The sequence below is a fragment of the Orycteropus afer genome, unplaced genomic scaffold, assembly GCF_000298275.1.
Source record: "Orycteropus afer afer isolate SDZICR_OR568_19922 unplaced genomic scaffold, OryAfe1.0 scaffold00081, whole genome shotgun sequence".
NCBI lineage: Eukaryota > Metazoa > Chordata > Mammalia > Tubulidentata > Orycteropodidae > Orycteropus > Orycteropus afer.
In genome coordinates, this window is record NW_006921668.1 from 7,975,348 (window position 1) to 7,995,176 (window position 19,829).

The window sequence follows — 19,829 nt, forward strand, 5'->3', positions numbered from 1 at the left end:
AAAATAGCCATTTAAAGTAGAAACAGAAAAACTTACTATATTTTCAGTATTCTGAAATACCATATTGTTAACCTTAATTATCAACCATGCTCAAGAACTAACTCTAACTAAATATCAGAAATTGGAGCAACACTGCCTAACAGAAATAATGTAAATCACATACATAATTTTTAACTTTCTAACAGCCACATTAAAAAAAAGGGGGGAAAGAAGTAAAATTAATTTAGTAATGTATTATACATATATATACACAAAATGTTATTGCAACATGTAATATAAACAAATTGAAATATTTTGTCTTTTTTTTTTAACCAAGTCTTCAAAATTTGCCATGTATTTTATACTTAGAGCACATCTCAACTCAGACTAGATAGTTTTCAATAACTGCATGTGGCTAATAGCTACAGAACTAGTCAACAGAGACTCAAAAGATATCAAGCCAATAAAAAAAGTACCCATCACAACATGTAAACAAGTTTCTAATTTCATTATCTCAACAAACTACTGTGTAGAAATATGAATACTACTTTGTATTTTCATTTCAAGTTCATAATCACAGCTCCATTTAATCTATACCTGCCATTTAATATGTGCCCTTCATCCCAGATATATTATCATTAATAAACATTTCAGTCTTACCATTACAATCTATAGTAAATCAGTTTCTCAAGACTATCTCTATAGCACAGGATAAAATTTACTTAAAACTTTCACTTGTAAATTTATTTTGCCAGACTTAACTTTGACACTTTACCTTCTGTGTTTCAATGTGCTTTTCTAAAATTTCTTGTTTCCTTTTCCTTACATCTTGTTGAAGTTTCAATGCCTCCTAGAGAAAGAGATCAAAAACAAGACTAAAATATTACTTATTTTTCTAACAAAGTTATTCAAGAGTAAAAAGATTGTAATTGCAGAAGCTTGTTAGCAAAATTTAAATGCAAAGTTTTGCTATGTAAAAATAAGCATGAGTTTCAATAATCTCTCAAGAGAACCTCTCCATCCAAGAAAAATTATTATTTACTACACCACCACCACCACACTGTAGAAAACAAAAGTTCACTGGCAAACAATACATTTTTTTTAAGTTCCATGTTATGATAAGCACTGAAAAAGTCATGCAAAAAAGCTTTATTACATAAAAGATTTGTTCATTTTACCAACTATACTTACCTGTTTTTTTTTCTGTGCTTCACTATTATCAACTGCAGAGGTGGAAACAAGTAAGGTTTTTTGTGCAGCCTTCAAAGCAGCTGGATTATACACCGTTTTGGTTAGGCCAGTAGATGTAGACAATACCTACCAATAAAATTCAATTTCTTAAAAAAATTAACAATTCATGATTTCCTATATCTTCTACGAACATCAACTTTAAAGTACCCTTGACAAAATTTAGCATTTTGAACTAAATGTATTAGACATTTATAATAACTCAATCACATTTTGTGATTTGCAAGGAAGGGAATGAATGAGGTTATATGTATCTTAAAATGGGAGAGAAAAAAAATTGAACACCAAACACTTACATTTAAAATGCAAAAACATAAAAACTCAAAAAAAAGCACCCTGTCATCACTTTATTAGTGAAAAAAAATATGAATTGCTAAATACACTTGCTACTACTTCTTGTGACTAAAGTAAAAACTGTATACAAGCAGAAACTGGCACAGAAGGAAGATGGATACCATCCCTCAAATAGTTTTAACACCATCATTTGCAATTTGCAGTTCTAAAGTAAATCCTATTGTTTTCTTTTTCTCTTCTTTTTCCTAGCATTGCTCTTTCTGCTTAAAGTGACCTATTCCCTTAAACTCAGCTCAAATTTAGCATAATATAATCAATAACTTCACAAAGCCCCAATCATTTATCTCTTCTAAGCAGGTGCTTCTATGAAATTTTATTCCTTCACCTATTGTAATATTTAATAAAACTGACCTGATATTATATTAGATAATGTGCCTTTCTTCCTGTCTACATAGTAAGGGCCTTCAAAGAAGGATAATGTCTTTTTCCTCTTTGTGCTCTTCGAATATCTAAGCCCTGCTGCAACTAATTAATGAGACCTTGAGTAAAATGAAGAAAGTTCAACTTTATAGGGTCTAATGTCCTTATGAACTCAAAAATGTATTCCATGGGGGTAAATTTGTTTGAAAAGTGAGGGGGCTTGGTTCAGTGCTGTATCTTCAGCACCTGAACAGTGCCTGGATACACAATAAACATAATAGATACACAATAAACATTTACACTAAATTAAACAAATGATTCTCAGTCAGGAATGGAAAATCTTTTTTACATAAGATCAATTCAAGGAAGTAAAACTGGTTACAGGCTGCCTTTTTTTATCCTTCAAAAACAAAATAGTTCTAAGTTCCACTGGAAGTTGGTTCCAAACCCAACTAAACTCACTGCCATTGACGCTAACAAGAAGGCTGGCAGTTCAAACCACCAGCCACTCCTCAGAACAAAGACCAAGCAATCTACTTCCATAGAGCTACTGACTTGGAAACCCAAGGAGGGGATGCTATGAGTTGGGAACTGATTCGACATCAGGGAGTTTGGTTTGGAAGTTGGGTAGCGGTTTTTAAAAAGGAGTCTGAGGAGGATCCCTTCAAAGAGATCTATGAGTACCATAAAACTAAACATGAAACCATGTGTGTGAACAATGCAATTTTCCAAAGGGAACAATGTAACTTCCAAAGTCTTTAAGTAGTTCATGACCTAAACAAAAGGTTAAAGGAACTACTGTACTGGATGGAATGAAATGGAGTAATAGCAATGAGACAAAGGACCCTACTTTTTAGCTATCAAAAATGTTAGTATCTGAGAAGCAGCAATCTAAGAACATTTTCTAACTTTTCATCATGAAATTAAATTAGGGCACATCACAAAGCTAAGTAAACTATACACGGCCTTCAGGTAGCAAGCAACTTATCACTATTCCATGTTTTTAAGAATGTCTTACCCTCTATATGAAGTGAAAACCAAGAATACTATACCTATACTGATTTTATATAAAATGATGATTAAGACTCTTTATGATATTTGCCACTGAAATTTTCTTACTTTAATAAAGCTAATACTCAGATATCGCTAACCAATATGAAATGGCTGCATTCAGTAAACTACAGAGAAACATGTAGTCTAACTTCAGTTAACATTCACTGTAATTGCAGAGAAAAATTTCTTCCAAGTCATGTTTTCACATAATCTAATACAAAACTGTACACTTTTACAAGGGTGAAACAAATTTACAAGGGCAGAGACACAAAATAACCTGCTGAAACAGAGGTTGTTTCATAGGGTATTTTGAGTAGATTCCATAACAAGTTGACAAGCTTGTGACCAAAAAGATTTCTATAGTCAAATCATTTGGAAAGAAATGATGAATATTATAATCTTATTTTCTGGCAACTTCAGTGAGTACAGAACAATTCTTTTTTAAAGTGTCCTTATTAACAACCTGATAAAAGACTAAGGAGTGCTGGTTCAAAGTGAATAAAAACAGCTGACAAGAATTAGAACACCTCTTAATTCTTAAAAGCATTCCCATGAGACAAGGTTGTAGTCACTTCTTGGCCACAGCCAGCTACCCGGAGGGTAGTTGAGCCTGTGGGCTCAGGACCACAGTCACAGGGGACACCAAGCTCAACTGGAATAACATACTACACGAAACACTGCTCCACATCCTACTTTGGTAAGTAGCAACTGGGATCTTAAAAGCTTGCAACCAGCCATCTAGACACAATGATGGGTCTCTCCTCGTCCAGAGCAGAGAAGAATGAAGAAAACCAAAGATGCGTGGAAACAATTAGTCCAAGCGACTGGTACACCATATGATCCTCAGCCTATATGCCACGAGCCCAGAAGAACTAGAGGTGCCTGACTATCGCTGTCAATTATTCGGAAGGGGCTCCACGTAGGAGATCCTGGGTAGAGTGGGAGAACAATGTAGAACAAAACTCAAAATCAATTTAAAAAAAAAGGGACAAGGTTTGCTGGTCTGATAGAACCTGATGGAAACACCGAGACTATGGACCCTAGCTGCCCTTCAGGTCTGGAATTGAACCCACTCCTATGGCTTCCAGCCAAACAAAAGACAGGTATATGAGCTGAACATTTACATTAGGTAGATACACTCTTTGGAGAGAACAATCATGAGAGAATAGAAGGGCTGTGTATCCACAGGTAGACAGCTCGGGGATCAGGAATGCATGGAAGGAAGGACACAGGGAAGAGGTAACTAAGGGGAGAAGTGGAAGGAGAGCCGTTGCATTGTGGTAAATTGTAGTCAATGTCATGAGACAAAGTCTATGTGAGCTGCTATATGGAAACTGATTTTGCTCTGTAAACTTTCACCCAAATCACAATTAAAAAAAAAATAATAATAATGTTTTTACTTTCTTAAGGCATCTCCTTCTGTAAAAACAGAATATTAGCTGACATATTTCAATGAACCTAAGACACTGCTATTAAGATATACTATTATTTTAAGTACCTTTACTAAAAAAAATAAAGTTTGCCAATTACAACCAAAAAATAAAAATAAAAATTTTTAAGATGCAAGCCAATTTCAGAGGTGAGGTGTTAATGTGAAAATAAAATGTGTCTTGGAAAACAATGAGCTATATTACAAATCTGCCTCACTATTTCAATCTACTTGGTTCTAGAATTTAAGCCAAGGCTCTATCTATTTTCAAAAGATGAAGACAGAGCAGTGATAAAGGAGAAGAAACTCTCCTGAACATTAAACCAGTGTATAGAAGTGACAAACCCAACAGAACAGAAGATGCTCACAATTTCTAACAGTCAAATAGCCGGCAGCTATTCCAAACCATACCTTCCCTATTTTCCACGTGCGTTTTCGCACGTTCTGTAATTTTACCTATTAACCTTATTTCCAGGGACCTTCCACCTTCCTAAATTCATTTACAAATTTTCATTGTAAGTACTTCTGGATTTTCTACATATACAATCATGTCATCTCTGAGTAAATACAATTTTGCTTCTGCCTTCCTAATTTGTGTAACTTCTATTTCCTCTTCTTGTCTTAATCCATTAGCTAGGACTTCCAGTACAATGTTGAATAGGAGTGCTGGGAAGGGACTTCTTTGCCTTTTTCCTACTTGCTCACCATTGAATATAGTGTTAGGTGTAGGTCTGTTTGGACAGACATCATTTATCAGGTTAAAGAAGTTTCCTTCTATTCCTAATTTACAGATTCTTTAATATAACTAAATAATGAATCTACTCAAGCATTTTCTCCCTATCTATTAAGATAATCATGGGTTGATTCCACCCCCGTTCCTTATTTTCTTAACGTGGTGAATTGAACTGATTTTCATATGTTAAACCAACCATGCATTTCTGGTACAAATCCTACTGAGAGACATGATGTATTTATTATCTTTTTTTATATATTATTGGACACTTATGCTAATATTTTGTTTAGGATTTTTGTGTCTATGTTCATAACAGATGTTGTTGTTGTTGTCAGGTGCTACCAAGTCAGCTTAGACTCATAGTGACCTTATGTACAACAGAACAAAACACTGTCCTGTCCTGTGCCAGTCTCACAATTCTTTCTATGCCTGAGTCCATCACTGTAACCACCGTGCCAATCCAACTCATTGAGGGCCTTCGCCTTTTTCCCTGATCCTCCACTTTACCAAGCATGATATCCTTCTCCAGGGAATGAATGGTCCTTGGTCCTTTCTGACAACATGACCAAAGGTCAGACAAAGTCTGGCCATTCTTGCTTCCAAGGAGGATTCCAGCTGTACTTCTTCCATGATAGATTTGTTAGTTCTTCTGACAGTCCATGGTACTTTCAGTTTTCTTCCCCAGCACCACAACTCAAAAGCATCAACTCTTCTTCAGTCTTCCTTATTCACTGTCCCGCCTTCACATGCATATGAGGCAACTGAAGACACCATGGCTTAAGTGCACCCAAAAAGACATCCTTGCTCTTCAGCACTTTAAAGAGGTTTTTTGCAGCTGATCTACCCAGTGCAATATTTCATGTGATTTCTTAACTGCTGCTTCCACTGGTGTTGACTGTAGATTCAAGTAACATTAAATCATTGACAACTCCGATGTTTTCTCCATTTATGACAGATAGTGGCCTGTAATGTTCCACTTTTGTAATATCCTTGTGTCAAGTTTTGGTACCAAAGTTACGGTGGACTCATACAATGAATGAGTTGAGAATTATGTGCTGTATTTTTAAATGTATATCACTAATATCTCTTATTTACCAAGACAGAAACCAATCCCTTAAAAAGGTAGAAGTTATAATCCATTAATTAACACTTCCTTATTTCCTATATAAGCATTATCAGCTATAACTATTACCAGTATTTGTAAAGAAAAGCTTTCTCTTCTAGATAAAAACAGAGGGGAAAAAAATATTTCCTAAAAATTACACAAATGAAGTTTATTATAAATTAAGTCATCAAAGTATCATTTTTCAATACCCAATGCCCAGGCTGGAATCAAATTAAAAAAAAAAAAAAAATGCAGTTATGATGCTTAACAGCCACACTCACAATAAGGCAGCTGTAACACATTCATTTATGTTACTCTCTCAAAACAGCACATCTATACAGGAAAGCTTTATTTTCTGGGATTTCTAGAGGGAGTAATAGGATTTTAAATTTAAAATATTTTTAGGGATTAAGAGTTTTATATCTTTCAAGAATACTAAGCTCAAAAGAGACAAAATGATTAAAGAGCTTGAAGAGAAATATTTAATATCAAACAAAAACATATACAGCTATTAATCAATTTTTGCTACAAAAGCCTGGTTCCCAAATGTTCAGCAAATAATTTGAAATTGTATTTTACTGTAAAAAAAAAAGTTGAGGTAATAATCCTGACAGGCCAATGCTTTAAAAAATAAATGTCAATAACAGTTATAAAAGAAACAAAACTATTATAAACCTCCATAATTTTAAAGAAACAGAATTACACAATAAATCCAAACTTAAAAACCAAGAATAAACAAATATAAAATGCTGCTCTGTTAATAGGTTTACTGTTGGCTGAAAGTCTGTATAGTTGTAAGTAATTTTTTTTCCTTAAAAAAATTCTTTACAGTATTTACCGAGTACTTTTCCCTATAATAGCCCATTACCACTAGTATTTTTCAAAAATTCAGTTAGGGTGATTATATTAATAGAGTTACACTACCAAATTCAAATTTACAGCCATTTTATTATAAAGTCATACAGAATATCTTAAAAACAGTAATGAAAACAGGAGTAAAATAAATTTACACAGGTTAGACTTCGATTTCAGAATCTAAATCTTCACATAAACAAATTCTAAACATAATTAATCAGATATTTAGAAGTCCCCAAAATTGCTCAGCAGTATACTAAGTATGGCAACCTTGATGTTATTATTTCATTCTCAAGTTACCTGCTATCACAAAGGATAAACTTAAAGTAAAAGTCAAAAACTGCTGACGTTAGTAGCATAAACTAAGCAGTGTAGATACTCTGAAGAAAGAGGCAGGGATGGGTGAAATATTTTAGCAGTGTTATGGAAAAGTTAAAGAGATTCTCAATATTCAAAGGATGATCAGTTAAGTAACAGAAAAAGCCTTCAAGGAAAATCAGCAGCAGGGAAAAAATGGCAGGAAAGGACAATGGACAATGAGCAGAAAGTATTCCCCTGGGTGGAAGAAAAAGACTAGGTAGAATAGGACTAGAAAATTTAGGCATGATGAGCTATAAGTCAAGTAATTTAGCTGAGAAATTGAAAGCTTTTGTAATGAATTAACATTAAATTGAGTCTGAGAATAGGACAGCAGCTGTGTAAACTAGAGGAAGAGAACACCAGGATGCCAGCTGGGACACTACATCCAGAGGCTGGGGTACTGAAGGTGATAGCAAACAGCAAGTGGACCACAAAATCAAGTAAATTATTCTCAGGTTTTTAGACTGCACAACTTAGAAAATGGCAGTATCGCTTACAAAGTTGGGGGCTAGGAGGAGAAGCTACTTTATATAGGAAATAATGAATTCATTTTTTGGCATGTTATGCCTGAAGTAATGCTTGAGAGTAAAATCTAACATACAAAATGAGATTCAGCCTCAAATTCCTAGTATTGCCGAAGTTGAAAATAATAAATAAGGAAAATAATATACTGAAGAGCCAGTAAAGATCAGCTATCTCACAAGATGCCCTATTTACTTATGAAGTCAATTTCCCCTGAAAACTTCATAATGGAAAGAGCCATGGACTAAAAATAGGAGACCCAGATTCTAGTCCAGCTCAGTAACTCATTATATAGAGTCAAACTATGAAACTATTTGGGTCTTAATTTCCTTTAAGGTGGAAATACAGAAATGAGAAAGATTTTCTAATTCTAATATTTGGTCATCCCACATACCTAAAAGTCCAAGCCTAAAAATAATAGCATTCACTCACATATAAACAAACAAAAAACACATCTACACAGATCTATCAGATAGGCCCCATAAATGATAATTTATGATCAGTATTTATCCACCATTTAAAAGTACAAATGACTAAACTTATTGTCAGACTATATCAATAGCTGATAGTAAGAAACAATAACTTACATTCACACCATCCTTTCCAGTTTATAAAATACTTTTAATAAAAAGATTTATTTCATCCTCACAAAACCCTGTGAGCAAGACAAATATTACCATCACCATTTTACCAACAAGGAATATGATTCAAAAAGGTTAAGGGTACTGCCCAACATCATGCAGTTAGTAAGTAAGGAGCCAGGGCTCAAATCCAGGGTAAATTCCTAATCCATGGCTCTTTCTATTAGGCTGTCAGATTTGTCAAATTAAAACGTGTAGTATCTCTAAAGAAAACAAAAAGAATGGAGAACATGGAAATATAACAAGAGGTAAGTATTAAAACATTGATGCAAAAAGTAAAAAAAAGAGAAGTATTTTTCTTGTTCAGCAAATGGAAAGCAAAAGGTAGGAATAAGAGACAAAGGTAAGTACTAAGCGAGAGTTTAGACTATGAAAAAAAATTAAACATTAAGATGCCACCTGAAAACATTTATGAAGCCAAGACAAACACATCATGCTATTCTTCTTACCTTTTCAGTTGCTGAAACAGATGGCTTTGATACAAAACCCAACCTGTCCTTCACAGATAACTTAGTTACATTCTAAAAAAATTAAAATGGACATATTCAGTGTTTCCCCAAACATACAGAGGTCTGCTGGGTGTTGAACATCCTGATTTCATTAATATATACTACAAGTATACTGATGCTAATCACAAAAACTTGGAATTTTTAAAGAGAGAAACAAACAAAAAATCTGTGGAAAAAACAAAAATAAGACAATTTGCGATATTATTCAATTATGAAAAATTATGATGTAAAGTAAGAGGTTTAAACCAGGTGATTGTAAGGTCCCTTCCACTAACAAAGAATCATAAATTCTTAGAATCCTATGTTGACAAGTAAAAAGTCTATAAACACTTTAGACATTAGCTTTGTGTAAGTAAAGTATCTGCCTGCTTCTCCAGCTTAAAAATAAAAGCTCTTCTTTCCTAAAGAACGTTTGCTTTCCATCCAAGTATACTGTATTTGCTGATGATTTGGGATATTAAGATTGGTTATTTTTCAGCAACCAGTATTTTACCAATTTACATTCTGTATATTTTTATATAATCTGAGTAACTCACTCTTCAGAAATTTTCTAGGGACTATTTTAATAAGATGGCACCCATTAGTCAGATACTACATCCTAACTACTTCACACAGCAAATGTGAGACATCTGGAGACAACTGAAAGCTAAGTTTCAGAAACTGACAGTGTAGAAACAAGAAATTGCCACTTAAAAGAAGGCAGTGGCCAGGGAATGATATATGGAGGAGAGAATATCAGAGTCAGGAATAAGTAAGAGCTACATTAAGTACTTGAAACAGTAGTATCAAGTATACTCTAACTTGATGGTTTAAGCCTTCCCTTCCCAAAAGCTTGCAATTTAGTCTACAATTATCTCTGGAACAGAATTCAAATTAAATAAAAGGATGATAAGAAAAATAAGATTTAGTGTACTAAACACCACTTTTTAGGTAGCTTTGTGAAATAGCGCTCCTCCACAAAGTAAGAGAGAAACAGTTCTCATAAATAAGTACTAATGAGAAAGAATTTAAGATTCAAATACTATAGGAAAAGTAGAGACTGTGAAAATGTTAAGGCAATGTTAAAAAAAAAAAAATTTTACACAGCATTCAAATATGTGAAGACTATTGTATTTCTGTATAAAAAATACACAATTAACTATAATTCAAACCATCAAGGGAAACTAGTTACTGAGAACTTACTATGTGATGAACATGATGATATGAAAGGTCCACTTACTTGTGGAAGGTCTGAACTGGCACTCTGTGCTTCCGCAGGTTCAATATTACTTGAAGGTACTGGACCTAATCGCTCTTTGACTGACTGCTTCATAACAGGCAATATAGGTTGCTGGACTAAAGGCTGCATTACCTCAGAACAAGAAATAAAAATTAAACAAGCTTATTAGCTCATTAGCATGGAAAAATAACTTCTGCAATAATGTTACTAAGTAGTCCATGCAAAGTTTAAAAATGCAACTCTTAATCAAAACCTAATCCTCTTCCAATTTTCTTCACACAGGTATATGGATGCTTATAAATAACTTATTTATAAAGCAGAGATTAAATCAAAAAAACATTTGCTGTAAGACACCTCTACAAGCCATCCATCTAACATTACCTATTAATTAAAATGTTGATCAACTGGTGGGGGAAGAGGTGAAAGAGGGGATGATGGCAATTCTACAACCTTTACGCATATTTTACAATTCTCTGAACTAGGAAGTGACTCCACAATTAAATGAGACTAGGTTAGAGAGGTGAAGAAACATCCTGAAATCCTTGCAGGATGTGGTAGAGACAGAATCTGAAATCAAATCTAGCTGACTCCAATGCCTCTGTTCTTAAACATTATGGTAGAACTTTCTAAAACAAGCATTTAATTTCCCACAAATTTCTTTCTTACTTTTGGGGAACTAGTTTGTAACTGTTGGGTGTTTCCTTCCCTGTGCCAATAAACCTTAATAAAGCGATTGTTCAGCACTGCCTCTGTACTTGATATTGCTTTCTTTGCCTCTTCATATGTTGCAAATTGGATAAGGGCACCTTCAGGATCACCATTATAAGCAACCTAAAATTTAAAATATTAAGAACAGTGAATTTCCAAAAGATCTGATGCTTATACAATGAAATGCCTCTAAAAATAAAGTAACAGATCTCTCAAGTAAGAGTCTATCTTTATAATTCTTTATACTTGGATTGGAGCTCTAGTAGCATAGTGGCTAAAGCACTTGACTGCTAACCAGAAGGCGGGTGGTTCAAACCCACCAGCCACTCCTTGGAAGGAAGGTTGGGCAATCCTACTTCCATAGTGATACTGCCTCGGAAACCCAAGGAGGGGTCGCTATGAGTCGGGGTCGACTCGACGGCACATAACAACAGCAGCAACATACTTGGATTATTACCACAGCCTATTTTCAAGAGTTGCAACTCCAATTCCTCTCCTCCCACCCCAGGAGAAATGGAAACTTGAAGACTGTTCACAGTATAAAACAGCCTCCTGTATGTAGGACTGAATAGAAAATGCTGATCACACAGCTGTTACACCCATACACACACATTCAGAAAATCTCACCTTCCCCTCCCCGATTTGAATATAGACAAACTCCAGGTTACAAACCTAAGTGTGTCTTTTAAGTTGAACATGTAGGTAAATCAAAAGTGCACATAGTTCTTATTTAGCCTTACTATAAAACAAAAACCAAAGTCACTGCCCTTGAGTTGATTCCAACTCATAGCAACCCCCATTTGGGTTTCTGAGGCTACAAATCTTTAGGGAAGTAGATCGCCTCGTCTTCCTTCCACAAATCATCTGGTAGGTCTGAACTGCTGACCTTCTAGTTAGCAGCCAAATGACTTACCCACTACAACACTAGAGCACCTTAGACTTACCATTTAAAAAAAAAACCAAAAAACCCCAAACTCACTGCCATCAATTCCAACCCACAGTGACCCCCTTTAGGTTTCCAAGGTGATAAATCTTTATGGAACTAGATTGCCAAGTCTTCCTTCTGTGGAGTGGCTGGTGGGTTTGAACTGCCAGCCTTCTGGTTAGCAGTCAGATGCCTTAGGCAATATGCCAACAGAGCTCCTGAAGGGGAAGTATGAGTTGTCCATAAATTGGACATCTATAACCTGGGGACTGCCTATACTGCCTATGAGAAATAATCCTAATATATTGAGTGATGTGGCTAGGATCCAGAATCAGGAGGATTACTTGTAAGAGTTATCTTTAACTGAAAACTAAAGAAAAACCATCTGTACAATACCTCAAATTTGTAATTCTTAGAACATTTCCAAAAGTGAGAGAAAATTTAAAAAAAAAAAAAAAAAAAAAAAAAAAACAATAACCCCACATCAACCACATTTTTACCATGAGGAACTGAAGGAATACCTGATTCGGTACCACACAACTAGCATGGACCAAATCCAATGCTTTTCACTTTAATTTCCGGTTCTTTCAACAGTAACAGTGTTTTCCAAAGTGTGGCATATAAAGCACAGGTGGTGTGAAGCAACACAGAAATTAAAGAGTATGGGTTCTGATAGAAATTGCCTGGTCTAAACCTTAGCTGCTACCTTACATTAGCATGATCAAGCAATTTAAGCTTTCTGTTTTCCTCTCCCATAAATGGGAATAACAATACTCACTCTCTAGAGTTTTCTAAGAATTAAATAATTCATGTAGAACTTAATATAAGTATTCCTTAAATATTCATTATTATGATGAAGAATAATTTTAGGTAGAAGTTTAATAATAATGCATGTATTAGAATTTAAAAATACTGGAACTGTTTTAGTTAGGATAAAGGTAAAATTATTTTTTAATTGATTTAAAAAGAAACATATTTCACAAATAATAATGCAGGTGATACACACATACAGCAAAGGGGCCAGTGAAAAAGAAGGGAAGATATCAGCACCCCTATTAATCGAGTGAATGCAAAATGAAATAGGGAGATGCTATGTTTTGACATCACCTTGCAAAGTTTTTTAAAAATCAACATTAGTAGTATAATTAATTGTGTAGAAAAAAGATTCTGAGAACTTTGTATCTGAATCTAAACATGGTACATCAAACCGAACTGGAATTCAAGATTAAGTAATAACTAGAGGGTAATATGTATAGTATGGGTCCATATATTTTTCTGAAAAAAAAGTTTGGGAATTGATAAATACATAGATAAATGTAACACAAGATGGGTTACTTAACATCTGTTCAGGCAACATCTAACTGCATAAAGCATACATATCCATGGTGCTCATAAGGTGTTTTTTTAAAAAAGGGAAAGCAGCTTTCCTTTTGCTTATTTATTCCCTCCTAATGGTTTTAAAAACTCCAAATCCAGACCTGCAGCAGGTGAGGCAGAGGACATGGCTCTGGTCCTAGGCTCTTGGGCTTTGTCCTGGGCAGGGACTCTTGCTCCACTCCCTCAGCCACCCTCACAGCCACAGCTGGCTTCTCGGCCAGGCCACCACTGCTGCAGCTGTCAGCAGCTGCAGTAGCAGTGACAAGGATAACTAGAAGTGGGCTCCCAAAAGGTTTCAATGTGATATTCACACAATGTCCAAATCACATAACATCCTATTTCATGGATGATGCATACCTGTACTCACACAGAAAAGCATAACAAGAAATCTAGAATAACATAACATTGGGGTCTTACCTGTAAGTTAACCAAGGTTCCAAACCGACTAAAATGCTCATTAAGTTTGCTGATATTATTTAATTCTGGAGGAACTTTTCTAAGTTCAAGTTTAGTATTTTCGTTTCCAAACTGAACCTTCTTCTGAAAGCCTGGGCTATTTGTTCTATTAAAATTTGGTCTGTAACAAAAAGCAAGTTAATTGAATATACTTAAAAATTCTAACCCATACCAAATATAAAGAAATAAAAAGTTTTACATGCAAAATGAATGTGTAGTTAAGTTCCATTTTTCCCCCAAAAAAAACCCTGTAATTAACTGGTTTGACAAAGGAATTTAAATTTTTTTCCATGACATTTCCTAATTCATAGTGGTAGTATATTTCATGAAGCCAACTGAGAAGAGTTCTTCCATATTATTTGTTATTTTCCATTTCTTGCCCACCACTAGTTCACATTACATGGAATGGTCCTAGTACTCTCTTTCAGTCAATCTGCATATATATAATGTCTACTCCATTTCTGCAAAAGTTAGTTTACTGAAATATATCTTATTTTACAACTTTGATTAAAAAGCAAAGAATGAGCGTCACAACCTCCTTCCAGCTCAAAAAGATGACTGGAGCTACAAAGCATAAATTTAATACTTCAAAAATAATAAAAGAAAAAACTGTGGTCCAGAGATCTTCTGATTCCACACAGCTTTTTACTGAAGGCTTTTCTTGATACCTCATTGTCTAACCAGGTCCTCGTCAAAAAAAAAAAAAAAAGATGGAGGAGCAGGGATGATGCAGGGGGTAAAGGAGTAAGAGAGAGGCTTTCTAGTTCTTAATAGGACCTTCAAATATGCTGAAACTTTCTCCCAGACCCTACTCACCATTCCTTGGCCTACTGATGGACTCCTGACTATCCTGTATATAGGTAGTATTTTACCACATTTTTAAGTAAGGATTTTATGGAGGGAAAGATATGGTGGGAGGGATGTGAAAAGAGGGTAAATTGTCCCCTAAACCACCACATTATATCTTCAAGAAAATACCATCCAAGTACCAGACAACTAATTTACGTGTATTTTCAAAAAACTTACACTTTAGTTGAGGACTGTCTATGTTGTTGTTGTTATTGTTATGTGCCATCGAGTCGGACCCGACTCATAGAGACCCCTCCTTGGGTTTCAGAGGAAATATCACTATGGAAGTAGATTGCCCAACCTTCCTTCTGAGGAGCGGCTGGTGGCTTTGAACCACCTGCCTTCTGGTTAGCAGTGAAGTGCCTTAGGCACTATGCTACCAGAGCTCCTTGGGACTGTCTACAGAACTCAATAATGTCAAAATGATTTTTCAGAAAGAGAACTTTGTAAAAATCAACATTAGTAGTATAATTAATTGTGTAGAAAAAAAAAGATTCTGAGAACTTTGTATCTGAATCTAAACATGGTACATCAAACCGAACTGAAATTCAAGATTAAGTAATAACTAGAGGGTAATGTGTATAGTATGGGTCCATATGGGTTCACTGAATTTAGTTCAATGAACCTAAGAATCAGTGCATAATAAAATTCCTCAATCTTCCCTGCCAGCTTACTTATCAAACCACGTCTTCTTTGTAGGAATTCCAGGTTCTCCAGAACCAATGGTTCTTTTTCTTGATTCTGAATCCACTACTATCCTCATACTGCTTTTATTAGGAGGCTTTTCTGTTTGAAAATATAAAAAAATAAAGTACAGATTATCTGTTTATCATAATTCTTTAAATTCATACTGAAAACAATGTTTTAGCTTCTTATTCAAAAATCTATTTCAGTAGGAATACACATAAATGTAATTCAAACACAGTAATCTAAACAATTCTTATTTCAATTTGATGAAATTATTTATACCTAGAAGAATCAATTAACCCTCATATGCCAAATTAAAATATGCTTTTATGAGACACGTCTTTTGAGGGTAAAACCCATGCTAATATCCCCATCTGTCATTATCCTCACTACAAAAATTAACAAATTATTCTGAGGTTTTAATTTCATAATTTTCTTGAAGGTGCTCATTTCGTCTTCTCTGAAGAGATGTAAAATGTGCCAGAGGCAAGTTTTGAAATCAAATGCACAACCTAAAAAATTCAAAATTCAACACCAACCCAATGACCTTTAAGAATTGGTAACGTAAAGCTGTGATTGAAGAGAGTGCCTTACTTAAATGTCAACATATTGATAAAACGAACATACTTCAGAAATAAAATAAAAATATCAAAGACTGACACAAAATAGGTGTCAGTGGAAATACAGGGCAAAAAACCAAGTATCTGCTATTTTCAACATTTCTCACTTAGATGGAATATAATACACACAATGTACTTAACCTGTTATTCCCAAATGACACTCAAGTTTTAAAACATTCAAAACTTAAAATACACAGAAAAAAATAATTTTAAGCTTTTTTAAGATAGATAAATTGATTATATAAAATCCTATTCTTACGTATTTCTAAACTAAAAGAGTTCATAAAAGAAGTTTAGAGCTATCCCAGCAATCTTTCCTAGGGCTGCAACTATGGTCACCACATTTTTGTTGTTGTTGTTGTTATGTGCTGTCAAGTTGGACCCGACTCATAGCGACTCCTCCTTGGGTTTCCGAGGCAGTATCACTACGGAAGTAGATTGCCCCATCTTCCTTCCGAGGAGTGGTTGGTGAGTTTGAACCGCCAGCCTTCTGGTTAGCAGTCAAGTGCCTTAGGCACTATGCTACCAGTGCTCCACATAGGTCCCTATAATCTATTACACATGAACTCTGCTTTGAGAACCGAACTCAAATTTCTAACTTCTTGCTTTCTTTGCCTATCCTTCTTCTGACAAAAACCTCAATATGTGCAAAGTTCAAATTACCTTTATATTGAAATATTTTTAATCTTTTAAACATGTCTATTAATAAAACTAACATTTTTCAAATCATCACAGACCTATTTGTCTTGCATATATTTCTCCTCTCATTTCCTGCTGAGACACCTTAATATAAACTTGTATTACTTTTCACCTAGACAGCTGTCCTAACTGGGCTTCTGTTTCCAGATTTTCTTGCCATCAGCTCATTTTATACATATAAAGATTCCAAAATCAATGTTACAGAGTCTTGCTCTCCTGTGTTTAACTTCCCTCTGCACTGGCCTCTCTCATCAACATTTAAGCATACTCAAATTGCTCCATGGGGAAAAAAAAAAAAAAGGGCGGGGAGCGGGGAAAATCTCATAAAACCACTTTTCCCTTCAGCTGCAGCATTCTCTCTCTTCCTACTCTCACAGCCATTTTCTGAAAGAGTTACCTGTAACTTCTATGTCTGCATTCTTATCAGCCACTCAACCCCTAATTTTCTGAAAAATGGCAAGTGCTTTTATTACTGCATTTAAATCATTCTTGCCCAAATCACTGAAGTCCTAACTTTTTGTTTAAGACAATGAACACTTCCTCTAACTTGACATTTAAGGAGCATCTAAACTGCTTATCATCTTCAGACAATTATCTTGTCTAAATTTTCAGGACACTGCCTCTTTTGGCCTCATTTTCTCAGTGCCTTGTGTAAGCTCCCCTTCCATCACTTCAATATTGGCATTCTTTAGGTTATTTACTTGGGCCTTATCTCACTCTAAATAATCTTCCTAAGACATCTCATCTATTGCCTTAGTTTTATCTGTTTCACTGATTCTCAAAGTGGTTGGGGAAGTGGGAGGAAGCATATACAGAATTATATGAGAAAGGTTTTTGGAAACTATATAAGCCAAGACTCCCACTAGTACTAATGGGATAGGGGGAAAAAAAAAAGGAAGAACCAACTGTTCTACTTGCTAATGATTCCAATGGGCCTCATACTTCTCTATCTTATTTCAGTCTGGACATTTCTACTCAAGTGCCATATGGACACAACAAATTAAATACTTCCAAAACTAGATTTTTCTTCCTAGTAAATATATTCTTCTGAAGGAACAGTAAAATCATCTGCCTAACTATCTTTAATCTAACTATCTTTAATTCTACCCTCTCCTTTACCCTCACTCTAAGCCCCACAATCAAATAAATTACTGTCATCAGTTCTTTCGACTATATTTAAATCTTTTCACTTCCCACTTCCCACTTTTACAACCCTGGTCCATCTACTACTGCCTCTCTTCTACACTTCTTCAAATGGCCTTAATTGGTCTTTTACCCCATCCCCATCCCTCACTTCCTCTCTTTTTTCCACAAAGTTAGCACGTGTTGGCTGATTCTGACTTACCCTACTCTTCCCAGCAGAAAGGATAGAAATATCTATTATCTAAGTTTGGTAAAGAAGCTCTGGTAGCATAATGCCTAAGGCACTTGACTGCTAACCAGAAGGCTAGCGGTTCAAACCCACCAGCCACTCCTCGGAAGGAAGGCTAGGCAATCCTCCTTCTGTAGTAATACCACCTCGGAAACCCAAGGAGGGGTTGCTATGAGTCAGGGGCCGACTCGATGGCACATAACAACAACAAGTTTGGTAAAGCTTATACTGCAAGCTGTAGCTTATTTGCTCAGTGGTGTATACACAGCATGAGTTCTACAAAAGGACTTTTGGACATATTCCTACCTATGTAAGCCTCCCAGATTTGGTTCACTGTCATACTGGAGAGTATCTGAGACATCCAATATCTTTTTTTTAAAAAAAAGAGTGGGGGAAAAAAAAGATCTTTATCTGATAGTTCACTAAGAGAGGCAGTTATGTAGTGTTTTTCCTCTAACAGTTATAATGAATTTTCTTCAACTCATCTGTATTCTCTCATTCCGAGTCCCTTTATTGGTACTTATTTAAATGAAGGAGTGTTAATAATATAGAAGAAAACTCTTCTTGTTATACAATTAGCATATACTTCTTATTGTATATCAATATCCCCTAATATTCTTTTAATAAATTGTTCCACTGCTTAAAATTTTCAGCATTAGTTTTTGTTAAGTGCTATATGAAAAACCAGAAAGCCCTGGTGGCCCATTGGTTAAACAAAAGGTCACTGGTTCAAATCCACCAGCCACTCCACCAGATAAAGACCTGGCGATCTTCTCCCATAAAGATTACAGTATAGGAAACCCTATGGAGCTATTCAACTGTATCACATTGGGTCACTATGAGTCAGAATCAACTTGATGGCAACAATAATAACAAAAAACTCTTTCTCCTATTGATATCAAATCATGGGTGCTTCTATCAAGTTCTCCATCTCCTTAGAAATCTGGAAAGAACAGATCACGGCCCCTGGGTCACTTTTACCTTAGTAATTCCAAGGCATCAAAGGGCTTAAAATTTCCCATTTGTTTAATAATAGTAATTTCCCATTAAGATTTAAGAGATTAAGTATAAAAGTATAATTACTCCATAAAAGTCTATGACGAATTAAAATTACAGCTATCTCCAGATGGCATAGTGCCTAAGGCATTTGTGACTGCTAACCAGAAGGGTGGCAGTTCAAACTCACCAGCCACTCCTCGGAAGGAAGACTGGGCAGTCTACTTCCGTAGTAATACTGCCTCGGAAACCCAAGGAGGGGTCACTATGAGTTGGGTCTGACTCCATGGCATTGAGTTTGAGAGTTTCAGGTTCTGGATGGTTTAAAACCAGGATAAAGTATGGATCAGGGTTGTAACCTTTCACCATACTCATTCAATCGGTATGCTGAGCAAATAATCTGAAAAGCTGGATAATAGGAAGAACATGCTATCAGGAGGGGACAGTAAGCAAAAGAAGGTAGACCCTGTCCAAGATGGACTGACACAGTGGTGGCAACAATAATTTCAAACATAGCAACCATTATGAGGATGGCACAGGACCAGGCAGTGTTTTGTTCTGTTGTACACAGGGTTGAAACCAACTCACTGGCACCTACCAACAAACATCATGAACACAGTCTCAAACAGCAACTTTTCAAATACAAGCGTTCTGAATATGCCTTACATAGGAAATGTTAAAAAAAAAAAAATTCTGTTGCTGTTAATGATAATTATTAGAATGCCACAGGAAAATTAAAAACAAGGAAGAGAGGTTCAATATTAAATGTCCTA

The 19,829-nt window shown here is 35.2% G+C and overlaps 1 protein-coding gene across 1 annotated transcript in view; it reads right to left on the reverse strand.

Moving 5' to 3' along the window:
• Positions 1 to 19,829, reverse strand: part of RBM26 (RNA binding motif protein 26) — a 104,428-nt gene that overhangs the window by 32,995 nt on the left and 51,604 nt on the right. The window contains exons 10-16 of the mRNA XM_042781036.1: positions 15,357 to 15,468; positions 13,795 to 13,954; positions 11,034 to 11,198; positions 10,368 to 10,499; positions 9,089 to 9,160; positions 1,171 to 1,296; positions 755 to 829 (exon numbers count right to left, since the gene is read on the reverse strand). Coding sequence (XP_042636970.1) covers positions 755 to 829; positions 1,171 to 1,296; positions 9,089 to 9,160; positions 10,368 to 10,499; positions 11,034 to 11,198; positions 13,795 to 13,954; positions 15,357 to 15,468 — 842 coding nt within the window. The remainder of the gene's footprint in view (positions 1 to 754; positions 830 to 1,170; positions 1,297 to 9,088; positions 9,161 to 10,367; positions 10,500 to 11,033; positions 11,199 to 13,794; positions 13,955 to 15,356; positions 15,469 to 19,829) is intronic.